Source organism: Haematobia irritans, chromosome 5 (genome assembly GCF_050003625.1).
Source record: "Haematobia irritans isolate KBUSLIRL chromosome 5, ASM5000362v1, whole genome shotgun sequence".
Classification (NCBI taxonomy): domain Eukaryota; kingdom Metazoa; phylum Arthropoda; class Insecta; order Diptera; family Muscidae; genus Haematobia; species Haematobia irritans.
Window position 1 is genome coordinate 176,187,730 of NC_134401.1, and position 14,115 is coordinate 176,201,844.

Sequence of the window (14,115 nt, forward strand, 5' to 3'; positions counted from 1 at the left end):
CGAGTTCGGTTTACTTTAAGTGTAGGTAATAAATTAATAAAAAACCGACTGCTGTTTTCGAATAAGAGTGATTTTACTATTAAGGTGAGTATTAAGTTCGATTTTAGCCGCTAAAGTGAAAACTAAATCAGTAAAAAGGCATAAAATTATACATATTTGTTGCAAATGTTATTATAACTTGATGGGGAATAGCCCAAAGCAAATTTTCACAAAGTTTGTACTCCTTAAAATGGATTATTAAAGAAAAGTAATCGTGAATGACGATTTTAGCGGCTACACTCGAACTTAACACCCACCTTTATAGCAAATTCGTCCACATAAAAGTATAGCAATGCATTTACTATAAATTAGCTTTTGAATAAATTACAATGTATTATTTAGTTTTATCATTTGTTTTATTTAATTTGTAAAATTTCTAAAAATTCCATTTTGCTTGAATGCCACCACCAAAATCATTGCGATTATGATAAAAGTTTCGGCTACCCTTAGCATAAGCATCTATGGTTCCTCGACCATCTGAGATAGTAAATAAATTGTGATTGTATTGAATCGTTGCTTCACGACCTCGTTGTTGATCTTGACCATACTCAATGTTGACGCTTCCATGTTGGGGAGATCGCACTTGACGTAACAATGGTGCTGAATCAAATTCTTCGGCCCAGATTTCATTCCATTCAATTGGGTTAGATGATACTAGGATAAGGCAAGTTGATAAGAGGACAAAGGAACATTTTAAACTGAACATTTTGAAATGAGACTGTTCGCTCTTTTTATTATGATATAAATTCTGGTTTAGTTTTCTCCCAAATAACAATATTGAATAGTATGATATGGATTGAATAGAAATCATTTATATCACACTTTCTTTTTATTTTGGGATTCACCCTCCCCCACTGATAAGTATAGGATCTTTACAAAATATACATATTTTTGGTTTTTAAATATTTGTTTAAATATTTCCAATGCATTTTTGATGATTTTTGGGATGATGATGGAAAGGTAGTTCCCATTCGTTCAAAATTTAGCTCTAGAAAGGGGATTTTTGCAAATATAAAAGAGCTTTGGCGTATATGCACGTAAAGCATAGAGTCCCCTCAATGCTAGACATACTCTATTCGTGATGTTATCAATATGGTTGTCAAAGGCTGGAGACGAGGATGGTTCGGAGACACTTTGAAGAATGAACAAAACTTATTATCTGATCAACATGGTTGTCAAAGGCTGGAGTTGAGGATGGTTCGGAGGCACTTTGAAGAATGAACAAAACTTATCATCTGACCTCCAATTGAAATTATAGGGGAAACATTAAAACGATTTCTGGAAAGGAGAAGTATTGCCTTTGTCTTGCAAGGATTTTTGACAAGACCATTTGTATTCAAAAGTCCAATAAGTTCAAAACGGATTTGTTTAAACATTGTTTAAACGCAATTATTTTTTTATTATATTTTATTTATGTTTTAAATGTTCTTGTTTACCGCATTTTTTTGTCAAAATATTTTCGTTTTAATATTATATTATGTTATCTTTGTATATCAAATTATATGTTATTAATCCTTATTTCGTTTTATGATATCCTAAATATTTTGTTTAAACTTCTTGAAACACATACTGTATTTATGGGATCGTAATCTTTTGTATCTTAAAAACTAAAATAAACAAACAAACAATATTCAAGACGGCAATTGATAGATGCTTGAGTAGTCGCAAAAAATAGGAAACATATCATCGGCAAAACAAAATGTTGCCTCCAAATACATTGAGTAAATGACAAATTTAGTTGTTCCTTATCCCCAATCTCATACAAAAGCGTTTTTTCGTATTTCAAGGAAGAGAGAATATTGTATTTGGTTCTATTTTGAGAGGCAAGTCAGTTCACATTTTGCTGTTGAGTTGCTACCTCCCCCTACTAAATAAGTTACATAATTTCTTTGAACTATGATATATGATATATCCTTGTGTTCCTCTCATCTACTCGAATAACATTGATAATATTATTGGTGGCAAGAATTCCTTTAATTAATAATGCGATTCGTTTCATATTTTCCCATATTTCGAAGCAAACATGGATAACTTTACAATTCCCTGTTTTACATTGGCCACTTGTTGAGCTATGTTTCAATTTGACTGAAAATCAAAATGGCAATATAGCGGCTGACATTGTTGTTTTTGTAATACTGAAATTACCTTATTAAATATGCCTTGTGTAATCTCATACAAACGACACGAAGTTCCAAAAAAGAAACACCTAAAATGATTCCAATTCCATTGAAACTTTAAATTAACATCCCAGCGCACAACCTTTTATCTACAGTAAAGAAGAATTTAAAACATATGAGGAGTTTGATTTTGGCAGTGTATTGCTAATGATTAGATCGCATTATATAGTTGATAAGTAATTTAGAAAATTCCTTTAAAGTGTAAAAGGAGTAATTGAGAAATTTTTATGATGGTGAGGTAACTTGGCTACGCGTACAAAAAAACCCCAGTCAGAAAAAAACCATCGGAAAAACGTTGTAAAAGCATTGTAAACGGTTGATACACGGTGGGAAAAAGCGTTGTTACAACTCCAAAATGATAGCATCATTCTACGGTGTATCGATGGTTTTTCAACCAATAAAAAGCACTGAAAATTCATGTTGAAGTTTTTAATTTGACAATACATTTTCCATTCAAAAAAACCAAAGGTACACTAAAAAAGTGAACCCTCGAGGACACTAAAGTCACTTTAACTCTATTTTAGTTCATGAACTTATTGTGTTTTGTGAAAGTAGGGGAATTACATTAATAACTTTTTGCGTAGGTTGATTAAATGGACTAAAAAAGGGGAAAAGTTATTCACAAATGTCCGTATTTCAAACAAAATACTTAAAAATTTGTACATTTTACCCCAAATGCGCCAAAAGAGCATTCTTGCAATTTTGAACTCCAATTTTTTCCTTCAAACAACGAAATTATCTTTAAAATGTGAAAAAAAATATTTTGTCTAAAAAATTTCTTGAATTAGTCGAAAAATATCTGTGGACTTATGACAAAACTCCATAAGACGAGATAGAACAATTTCTCAAAAATTTTATGTTGTGTGTAGTTTTTGAAGGCGCATCTTTCTGTGTTTACAGATACAGATGCAATATCTGCCCTAGATCGGGAGATATGGAATGGTGTCTCGAATTTTTTAGGTTTAATTTTAGTAAAACAACATATCTCATCATAAGTATGTTGTAAAATAAAATCGAAATACTTGTATGATACTTTTGACAGAACAACATATGTCCACATATGTTAAGGTTTGTGTAATTAACATTTTTTTTACAAAACAACATATTTCGAGTCATGGTGTTTTGTGAAAAAAAAACAAATAAAAATAAAAGCATACCTAACCTCAGTTGTGTTGTTTTTAGTCAGAATATGATCAAGATTCAATGCGACAAAACACATAAATAGATCGTTCTTTTTTTTTTGCTTTAATTTTTTTGTTTTGTTTTAAATAAAATATCATATGACAAAACAACATAAGTCGGTAATTCTTAATTTTCTCTAAAAATAAGATTTCGAAAAGATCTATCACATAAATATTAAAAAATTTCCAAATCTTTTCAACAGAAGTTTTTGAGACCCCATATAGGTGTATTTTCGCTCCCCTGTAAAATTGAGAAAAAATTGAAATTATTGAGTCCATTAAATACAACCGACTCAACAGAAGAAAAGTACAGGTATCTTCAGTTCAAAAAGTTGTGAAATGAACAACACAATATTCATCGAGTATGAAAACCGACCTTTTAAATAACTTCAAAAGTCTTTTGTACAGACTTTTATATATACCGTCTCCAGAAGTTGTAACCATGACTTAACTAAATATGATTATCTGTATTGCAAAATTTACCTCTTTAGATCGCAACTATTAGATTGGCCAATATTGAGATATTATCAGGTCTGATTTCATTGGAATTACATACAATTATGTCTTATCATTTTCGATCTGCTCAGCTCTAATCATATCAAGTTAGAACTCCCAATTTTTAATAGGGAGAGAAAATTTTCACATTGTTAATTTTATTATTCCCCACTCAAATTCCATTTTGTTTATGGTATTCTACACTAGAGTTTCCCAACCCAATTTGCTTTGCGCCCCCCAACCTAAAACACATTTTGTTTACCCAAACAAACAGAAATAAATACTAACAAATCTAAAAATATGATTAAAAATAATTTATTAAATAATTAAAAATAACTATGTTAATGAATGTTAATATAAAATAGTTTATCAATTAGGGGGAAATTTGGCAAATGTCCATTTCATTAGTTAGATTTTAAATATTTGGTACTATTACTGATAAAGTATGCATCAAATCAGTTTCAACATGAAGGCAAGACAGAGATATTTTGACTTTATGTCTAGAAGTGACGAAAATGGTTTCAAAATTTTTAAAATACGTGAACCTCGTGGTGCCCCTCATTTGGGAAGCAATGTTCTACACATTTATAAAATTTCTAAAATATAAGACTATTTTGTGTGACGAATTTTGTTATTTAGAGGGTATGTTATCGGTATGACATCTGAATATTAGCCAGTATGGCTTTTTGCTTTGCGAAAGTATTCGGGATATAAAATCACCAATAATCAATAATTAATTTGCTTGGCAACACCGAACATTTCACGATATTTCCACTGGTATATGGTTTATCATCTTTACTCATTAGATAAGCCTCAGAACTTTAACAAGTGACATGGAGATAGAAACCAGAACAACCACTATGCAAATAACTCAACAAAAAATGTTATTTCATGTTCACAGTTAACAATATTTCTCCATCGTGTCATTTATTTAATTTTTATTGAAACGGTGAAATTACATCTCAACTGAAGATGAAATAGTCCCATACAATTACAAACGTGGTGCTGCATATATTGGTGACAAACCTTGCTTCAAATATGGTTTTGTAGTTACGTACAGAAAATAGCGTTTAAAATTCATCACGTGACGGCGACTGTAAGCAGCGTCCATATGTGACTTTAGAAAGGTTGGTTATTGCTTTATATTGTTGACGTTGTAACCACTAACATATTCATTTAAAAGCCTACCGGGCGCTATGAACCTACATATCTGCCTAATAGTATCTGGAGGAACGAAACGAAAGTGAATCCTTGAGTTCCAAATATATATGGACAGAAAAGAATGTGGTATGTTAATTGGAAAAATTTTCCTGACAATTATATAAAATGTTCATTGCAAACATACACTATTGGTCCAACCCCATATATAGTTGACATTTGCTGGAGGCTATGTTAAAATCTCAGCTAAATTCGTTATATATAACATTGGTATTAATTCTGTTATCTGTACGAAAATTGGATCATATTCGCAAACACTTTTCAAAACTCGATTTTTAAAGTTGCTTCTATTTTTCCCACTCGGTTGCAACGATTCTCTCCCACTTGGTTGCAACGATTCTCTCTGGATTTTGAGGAATGTTGGCCATTACGGCGTGTAAGATATGAAGCATTCATTGTTGAGATTATATATACAATATTTGCCAAAATTGGGCGTACATAATGTATATATTGAAATTCTATCTATAACATTTTCAAATGAAACCTTTTAAATTTCAAAAGAATTAATTTGATTGGAGAAATATTCAAAGTTTTCTGATACCGCTCATAGTAGCATTTACGAAAACTAAACAAGATATCAAAATATTTCTGATCAGCAGGGCGAATCGTTTAAAAAAGATGTCATCATCAAACTTCTAGTGCAGATGATGGTGGCAGAATAAGTCCATACGCGAAAACTATTTAGGCCAGTTTTTTCTTTTTATGTTTTTAGGTTTCGAACTGCATTCGGAGAGATGACTGGCTCAAATCTCTCAACGAGATGACTGAGCAGTGCAGTATTCTCCTAATATACCTAAGAACACACCAGGGAACCGCGAAGTTAACGACACAAAGAAAATATGACCCCATAAAGGGTGATACGGTCAAAATTTGGTCAATATAAACTTGACGTGTTTCTTTCAATTTTGCATTTAAAAAACCTGAACACCCCCCATTTTGAAGGTGTGTGTGTGTAGAATGTTGCTCCTATTTTGATTTTGGAATTCACTCTTCAGTTGTCAAAATGCCGTCCAAGCAAGAAGAGCAGCGTATCAAAATTTTGCTCGCGCATCGCGAAAATCCGAGCTACTCGCACGCAAAGCTGGCAAAATCGCTAAAAGTTGCCAAATCAACCGTTACAAATGTAATTAAAGTGTTTGGGGAACGTTTGTCGACAGCCAGGAAGTCTGGATCGGGGGAATTCGAAAACCGGAAGCCGCTGAGACGACAAAGAAAGTTGCCGGTAGTTTCGTGCGAAACCCTAAACTCTCTCTCCGAGATGCCGCAAATAAGCTGGGTGTATCGTCTACAATCGAGCATCGAGCCAAAAAACGAGCCGGACTATCGACTTACAAGAAGGTAGTGACTCCAAATCGCGATGATAAACAAAATACGACGGCCAAAGCGCGATCCCGGAGGCTGACGATGCTGACGAAGTTTGACTGCGTGGTAATGGACGACGAAACCTACGTTAAAGCCGACTGCAAGCAGCTTCCGGGACAGGAGTTTTATACGGCAAAAGGAAGGGGAAAGGTAGCAGATATTTTCAAGCACATAAAACTAAAACTGTGAAAGTTCGCAAAGAAATATCTGGTTTGGCAAGCCATCTGTACCTGTGGCTTGAAAATCAGCATTTTCATAGCTTCCGGGACTGTCAACCAAGAAATTTACGTGAAAGAGTGTTTGAATAAACGTCTGCTACCTTTCCTGAAGAAACACGGTTGTTCCGTACTGTTTTGGCCGGATTTGGCATCTTGCCATTACGGTAAAAAGGCCATGGAGTGGTACGCCGCCAACAACGTGCAGGTGGTTCCCAAGGACAAGAACCCTCCCAACACGCCAGAGCTCCGCCCAATTGAAAAATACTGGGCTATTATCAAGCGGAACCTAAAGAAGACCAAAAAACTGCTAAGGACGAGCAGCAGTTCAAGGCAAACTGGCTTTCTGCGGCGAAGAAGGTGGACAAGGTGGCTGTACAAAATCTGATGGCAGGTGTCAAGCGTGAGGCCCGGCAATTCGGATTTGGAAAAGCGAAAGCCTAACTGAATATTTTTCATGAATTTTATACTAATTGAACTTGAAAAAGAAATTTAATTTGATTTTTTAAATAAACGATTTCACCGATTTACACGCGTTTTCCCTTGACCAAATTTTGACCGTATCACCCTTTATAAACTTAAACCATATTAGTGTCCGGTTTAAGTACTAGTATTCTCTAGTATTTCAGTAATCAGACTTCAGTAATCATTCGTGGATCGTTGAGTAGTAGGTGACCAGCAAAAACTAGGTAACAACATTTCATTACAATTTTCATTACCACGAGTAAAGCTGTCATTACACATTGCATTACATTGCGGTGAGTTATAGAGTAAGTGCATCAAATGTGGTACAGGCTGGTAATGTGGTATAGTAGTTTTTTTCTTTATCTAACAAATAACTAAACCAAACTGGATAGATTGTGGTTGTCAGAGAATGAAGCAATCAAAGATCAGTTTGATTTTTGCAACTCTTTATTTGTGCCAGTTGAAAAAAAAAATCAAAAAAAAAAAAATACATTTTGTGTGAAGGTATATTTTCAAATTATTAATTTTCGAATGTAAATAACTGACGAGTACTAAGTAAGCATAAAATGAACACAATTACGATATATATTTTGCATTTATTTTTTTACAAAAAAATCTACATTATGGTGTATCACCTTAACTGCACATTTCATGAATTCGAGCTTAATGAGTTTTTTAATAAAAAAAATTGGTTATCAAAAAACAAATGGGTATACCACATTTATTGCACTTACCCTAATGACTATCTTGTAGTGACAATAATAAATACTTCTTGGTAATTTTCGAATTGTTATTCTTAAAATGTAATGCAGTTGGCTGTTACACACAAAAATTTTTTTTCTGATTCAATCAGGAAATTAATTGAATCAATTAATTTTTTAATTGAAATGTCTTCAATCACAGAATCAGACCACAGTAATCATTCGTGTATCAATTAAAAAATTAATTGAGGTGCAATTAAAAATTAATTGATCCAATTCAAAAATTAATTGATACTATTAATTTTTGTGATTGATTTTTGTAATTGAGGTAGAGACAAACTTACGCTTCTAATTAATACGGATTTACTTTGGCTTTACAGAAAAAAAAACAACAAAAGCAAATTTTGTTTGTCCAGAAATTCGATTTGGAAGAGCAAAGTATGGCTTCATTTGTGTACGCAGAAATTTTCAACAATATTTTTTAATTAACACTTTGAGGACACTAATAACAATCCTTTTTTATACCCTGCGCCACACTGTGGAACAGGGTATTATAAGTTAGTGCATATGTTTGTAACACCCAGAAGGAGACGAGTTAGACACATGGTGTCTTTGGCAATAATGCTCAGGGTGGGTCCCTGAGTCGATATAACCATGTCCGTCTGTCCGTCCGTCCGTCTGTCTGTGAACACATTTTTGTGATCAAAGTCTAAGTTGCAATTTAAGTCCAATCGCCTTCAAATTTGGCACATGTTCCTAATTTGGGTCAGAATAGAACCCTATTGATTTTGGAAGATATCGGTTCAGATTTAGATATAGCTCCCATATATATCTTTCGCCCGATATGCACTAATATGGACCCAGCAGCCAGAGTTTTATACCGATTTGCTTGAAATTTTGTACAAATATAACACTCAGTCGTATAGTCAAGTGTGATTGAAATCGGTTCAGGTTTAGATATAGCTCCCATATATATCTTTCGCGCGATATGGACTAATATGGTCCTAAAAGCCAGAGTTTTGGCCCAATTTGTTTGAAATTTTGCACAGGGAGTAGATTTAGCATTGTAGCTATGCGTGCCAAATTTGGTTGAAATCGATTCATATTTAGATATAGCTCCCATATATATGTTTCGCCCAATATGCACTTATATGGACCCAGAAGCCAGAGTTTTATCCCGATTAGCTTGAAGCACAAGGAGTACAATTGGTAGTGTAGTCATGTGTGCCAAATTTGATTGAAATCGGTTCAGATTTAGATATAGCTTCCTAATATATTTTTCGCCCTATATAGACTTATATGGAACCAGAAGCCAGAGTTTTGGCCCAATTTGATTGAAATTTTGCACTAGGAGTACAATTAGTAATATAGGCATGTGTGCCGAATTTGATTGAAATCGGTTTAGATTTAGATATAGCTCCCATATATATGTTTTTCTGATTTCGACAAAAATGGTCAAAATACCAACATTTTCCTTGTTAAATCGCCACTGCTTAGTCGAAAAGTTGTAAAAATGACTCTAATTTTCCTAAACTTCTAATACATATATATCGAGCGATAAATCATAAATAAACTTTTGCGAAGTTTCCTTAAAATTGCTTCAGATTTAAATGTTTCCCATATTAGCATTAGCCAACTAAATTTTGAGTCTATAGATTCTATTCTATCTATCAAATTGTGTCCAAATCGAGTGATATTTAAATGTATGTATTTGGGACAAACCTTTATATATAGCACCCAACACATTTGACGGATGTGATATGGTATCGAAAATTTAGATCTACAAAGTGGTGCAGGGTATAATATAGTCGGCCCCGCCCGACTTTAGACTTTCCTTACTTGTTAACAATAAATTTTGGTTTGAGAGCATACTTACACAAAGTGCGCAAACCATGCATGCGCAGGAAAAAAATTCACGAAATTTTTTCCAATTAAAGTCATAATTGAGTTTCAAAAAATATTCAATTACAAATTTTATTGATTCAACAAATTTTTTAATTGAAACAAAAATTAATAGTATCAATTAATTTTTTAAGTGACTTTCAATTAATCATTTCTGTGATTGAATACATTCAATACATAGGAAGCCTAAAAAGGCCTATAATACATGTATTGTAAGATTAACTACTACGACTAAGTGGTAGTATAATTAAAAAATTAATATATAATTACAAAATTAATTGTATCAATTAATTTCGTGATTGAATCAGAAAAAAGTGTTTGTGTGTGGTCATGTATGTATACTTACTAAGTCGTGTATTTTACAAATGCTAACAAAGTTCATGATGTTGTTTGTAGTGAATTATATAAAATGTTAAAAAAATCTCACTACATTCTTACATTCGAAAACGAATGTCCCATGAAATTTCTCATAGAAGGAAATATTTTTTATATAACTTTTATCGAGAGAAGTATAAAATAATAAAGCATAGAATAAAATAAAATGTTATAAAATGTTTTATTATTTTGTCGCGGACGAATAAAGAAGAAAGACTTTTCTTGTTCAGCCGAACCAATTGTTTTATGTTCATAAATTCAATTTGAAGTTTCACTTTATAGTAATAAATTCTGTGTATCCAACATGTTAAAAGTTTCATTCAAAGATCTCGTTTGACATAGAAACTTAAGTAAAATAATTTCAATTAAATACGAATACTTTCAATCTATAGTGGGCTTTAAAATCGAAGTTACATTTGTTGGCAATTCCAAACATGACTACACTGAAGCTAGCACGACTAAAATAACAAACTCAAATAGCCTTAATGTGGCTTTATAGGCCAAGGTGGTTTGGCTCCCAATGCGTACAGCAAAATTGGCTATCGATTTGGAAACGACAAAGCAATAACAACAAAGCAACAGTTTTGCAATGTCAAAACCGAGACAATTTCATATTAAAAGTTATATGCGACTGAAGCAGAATTTTCTCAATTGTTTAAGGCGAATTGCAAGTATTTGTTGTTAATCGATTTTTATCGAATAAATTAGCTTTTGCGAGGGTTTATCGCCCAAAGCGGCAATTGTCATAAACCCAAATGTTGACAAGTGTTCACAAATATTTTGGAGAAATAGCAAAAACTAAAAAACGAGGAATAAAAACCATATGGAAACTGTTTTATTATACCTCGTATGAATATTGAGAGTTTTTCCATAGATTTTTAGGCTACCCGCTACTCGAAATTTGCAATTAAAACTATTAATCGTAGATATATTTAATGAAATGCTTCTATAACATTTTAATGGAATTTAAGAAAATGCTACGAAAAGCCAAAGACGATCTGCTGAGAATTTCGACCCATTCGACATACATTTACGACGTCGTAAACCTACAGTGAAAGAAGAGTTTTCTTTACTGAGCTTCCAAATTTTTAGACAAACGAAGTTTTCTTTTGGTATTAAGAAATATTGCCGTAAATTCGTACTTATTTGCTCTTAAGGAGGAAAGTATTTTCTTTTCTGTAGTGAGTTAATATCATGTTTTTTCGTAATGTCCCCTCAGTTTGGCCCAGGTTCTCCTCCCAAAGGCCTTGATGAAAGAGAGTATGCTCTTCAGACTGCAGTTTCGCGTATCGTCTCAACAAAATAAAAAATAATTAGCCATCTAAAAATTGGGGGATCTAATTAGATATGATTACATCTCAAAATAGCACCTTTAAGATCTAAGTAAATATACCCAGATATGCTGAGGTAGACTTAGATCTGATGAGATCTAACATCAAATACAACCACATAAACGGACAGATACTATATCTAAGACATTCGATATATGCCAATATTGAGATATGATCAGAACTAATTCCATTTGATATGAAGAGATCTTACCATTTTTCTTCATATTTAATCGTATGTAAATATATCTAAATTTGTACTCGATCCCCCAATTTTTACACGGGAATTTTCTTTCTTATATGTGTATAAAAGCACCTAAGGGTATTAAAAATAATTCGATATAACACCAACGGATCTATTCACTACGTTTTATTCATGTACATGAGTTATTCAAAAATTGTCATTGGGACCATGTCAGCTAAAGTTTTGCCATTAGAAATGCACCACTCATAACTAAACACATAGATATTTCGCAACGACCCTATTGTGTTCAGCTGGATTCTATTTTCGTTTTAATAATAAGGAACATCGTAATTATTTCGCACTGTGGTTCCAAGTCGCATTTTTTTTAAAATAATTCGGTAACATATGAATGGGTAAAGATATCAACACGAAATGTTTTTGTGTGAAAGTTGAGATGTTTTCTATAAGTCGACATGTTTTTTGATAACCTCTGTAGCTGTCAAATCGCCAATTATGAACCAACCAAGTCAGAAAAAAACCATCGGAAAAGCGTTGTGAACGGTTGATACACGGTGGGAAAAAGCGTTGTTACAACCCCAAAATGATAACATCATTCCACAGTGTATCGATTGTATTTAACAACGTTTTCAAAGCGTCATGAAAACAATATTTTATACGCTTTTCCGATGGTTTAACGAACGCTTTGACAACCCCAAAATGATAACATCGTTATACGGTGTATCGATGGTTTTTACAACCATTAAAAAGCACTGAAATATATTTCATACGTCTTTCCAATTGTTTCTAGAATGCTTTAGGAGGGTTAGAATTATAATTTTACAGTACCTTAAAACCGCTATTGAAACAAAACAAAATACGTTGAATATTTTATTGTTATATTTATATTAGTGTTTTACAATTGACATTTCTAATTGGTAAAAAAAATATTTTAATATGGTTATTTAATATTAAGTTCACGTTGGAAATAATAGACTCCTCCATTTTTTGAAGTTATAAAGTAAACTTCTCCGTAAACTGCAAATTTCATTCTTCAACTCATTTTTTATCTCTCCAATTTCGTCCTTAATAGCCCTTAACTCTCTTCTAACTTCATCCCTGAATGAAGCTACACAGAAGATAAAGAATAACATTGGTTGATAATGGCCTCTATTGCGCGAAATACATTTCCTTACTCTCGTCATCCTTATTTACGGAATGGGATGGTATACTGTGATTCTCCGTCTCGAAAAAAATCCAAATTATCATCTATAGCTTCTGTAAAGTGAAAAATGAATTAAAACAATTATATCAATTCAGGATTTCAAAATGTACCTCTTCTCTTCCTACGAAAGGCATCGTTCCAATGGAGTCCAACCTTTTATCAGTGTCTAAAGGTGAGTATTAAGTTCGAGTTTAGTCGCATTTTTTCACTAAAGTGAAAACTAAATCTTAAAAGGCATAAAATTATGCATATTTGTTGCAGATTTCATTATAACTTGATGGGGAATAGTACAAAGCAAATTTTCACAAAGTTTGTATTCCTTAAAATGGATTGTTAAAGAAAAGTAATCGTGAAAAAGTTGCGATTTTAGCGGCTAAACTCGAACTTAATACCCATCTTAAGCCGCTAAAATCGCAAATTTTTCACGAGTACTTTTCTTTAATAATCCGTTTTAAGGAATACAAACTTTGTGAAAATTTGCTTTGGGCTTTTCCCCATCAAGTCATAATAAAATTTGCAACAAATATGTATAATTTTATGCATTTTTCTTACTGATTTAGTTTTCACTTTAGCGATTTAAGCGGCTAAACTCGAAGTTAATACTCACCTTAACATGTGAAAAAAAGTAACTATGTCTAACAAAATTTCTTCAATTAGTCGATAAATAAGTACTTATATTTGGGTTTTGGCGTGATGACAGCGTTTAGTTTAGTTAAAACTTTCTACAATTGCCTCATTTGTAAAATTAACCAAAATTGTTGTTACTAGTGGTTTCACTGTTAATGTACATATTCACTTTATATGATAATACATCCATTACTCATTAAAAACCATTGGACATTGATGGAACATGCATTTTCAACGATAATTTTATGGAAAATTTACTATTTAAAAACCGTCAATTAATTTGTTTAGCAAGCGTTGTTTCAATGTTGGCTTCCAACGCTGTTACAACGTTCAATATTTATAACCATCGTAAATTTCTGACTGGGAATCTACAATTAATCACTTAATGAAATGTTTTTTTGTTGCAAAATTTGAGAACTCAGTGAGGAGTATTTTGGACATAGAAGGACATTTTTGGAAAATACGTGTATACATGGATTCTTTATTTCTACATACCTTAAAAAATCATCTTTTTATAAAAATAAATTTTGTCAAAAAGTTTTGAGCTGTATATCGTCCATTTTGGCAAAGTAGAATGCTCTTGTTTTCTGAAAGTCTTTATTTAGGCTATACCATTTTTGAGAA

At 32.5% G+C, this 14,115-nt stretch overlaps 2 protein-coding genes and 1 long non-coding RNA gene across 10 annotated transcripts in view; 1 reads left to right on the forward strand and 2 right to left on the reverse strand.

The window, feature by feature from the left end:
- Pka-R2 (cAMP-dependent protein kinase type II regulatory subunit) overlaps positions 1–14,115 on the forward strand; it is a 62,333-nt gene that overhangs the window by 3,491 nt on the left and 44,727 nt on the right. The window lies entirely within an intron of this gene.
- LOC142240190 (uncharacterized) lies at positions 416–745 on the reverse strand. Its single transcript, XM_075311888.1, has one exon. It carries the CDS (start codon positions 743–745, stop codon positions 416–418), a length of 330 nt encoding a protein of 109 aa, XP_075168003.1.
- On the reverse strand, positions 12,593–13,267 carry LOC142241076 (uncharacterized). Its single transcript, XR_012723476.1, has 3 exons — positions 12,975–13,267; positions 12,836–12,917; positions 12,593–12,768 (listed from the first exon to the last, which is right to left on the reverse strand). It is a non-coding gene; the product is annotated as an uncharacterized LOC142241076 (long non-coding RNA).

Excerpts from the sequence above, each read along its gene's own strand:
- LOC142240190 (XM_075311888.1), bottom strand. The coding sequence starts at position 745 with ATGTTCAGTTTAAAATGTTCCTTTGTCCTCTTATCAACTTGCCTTATC.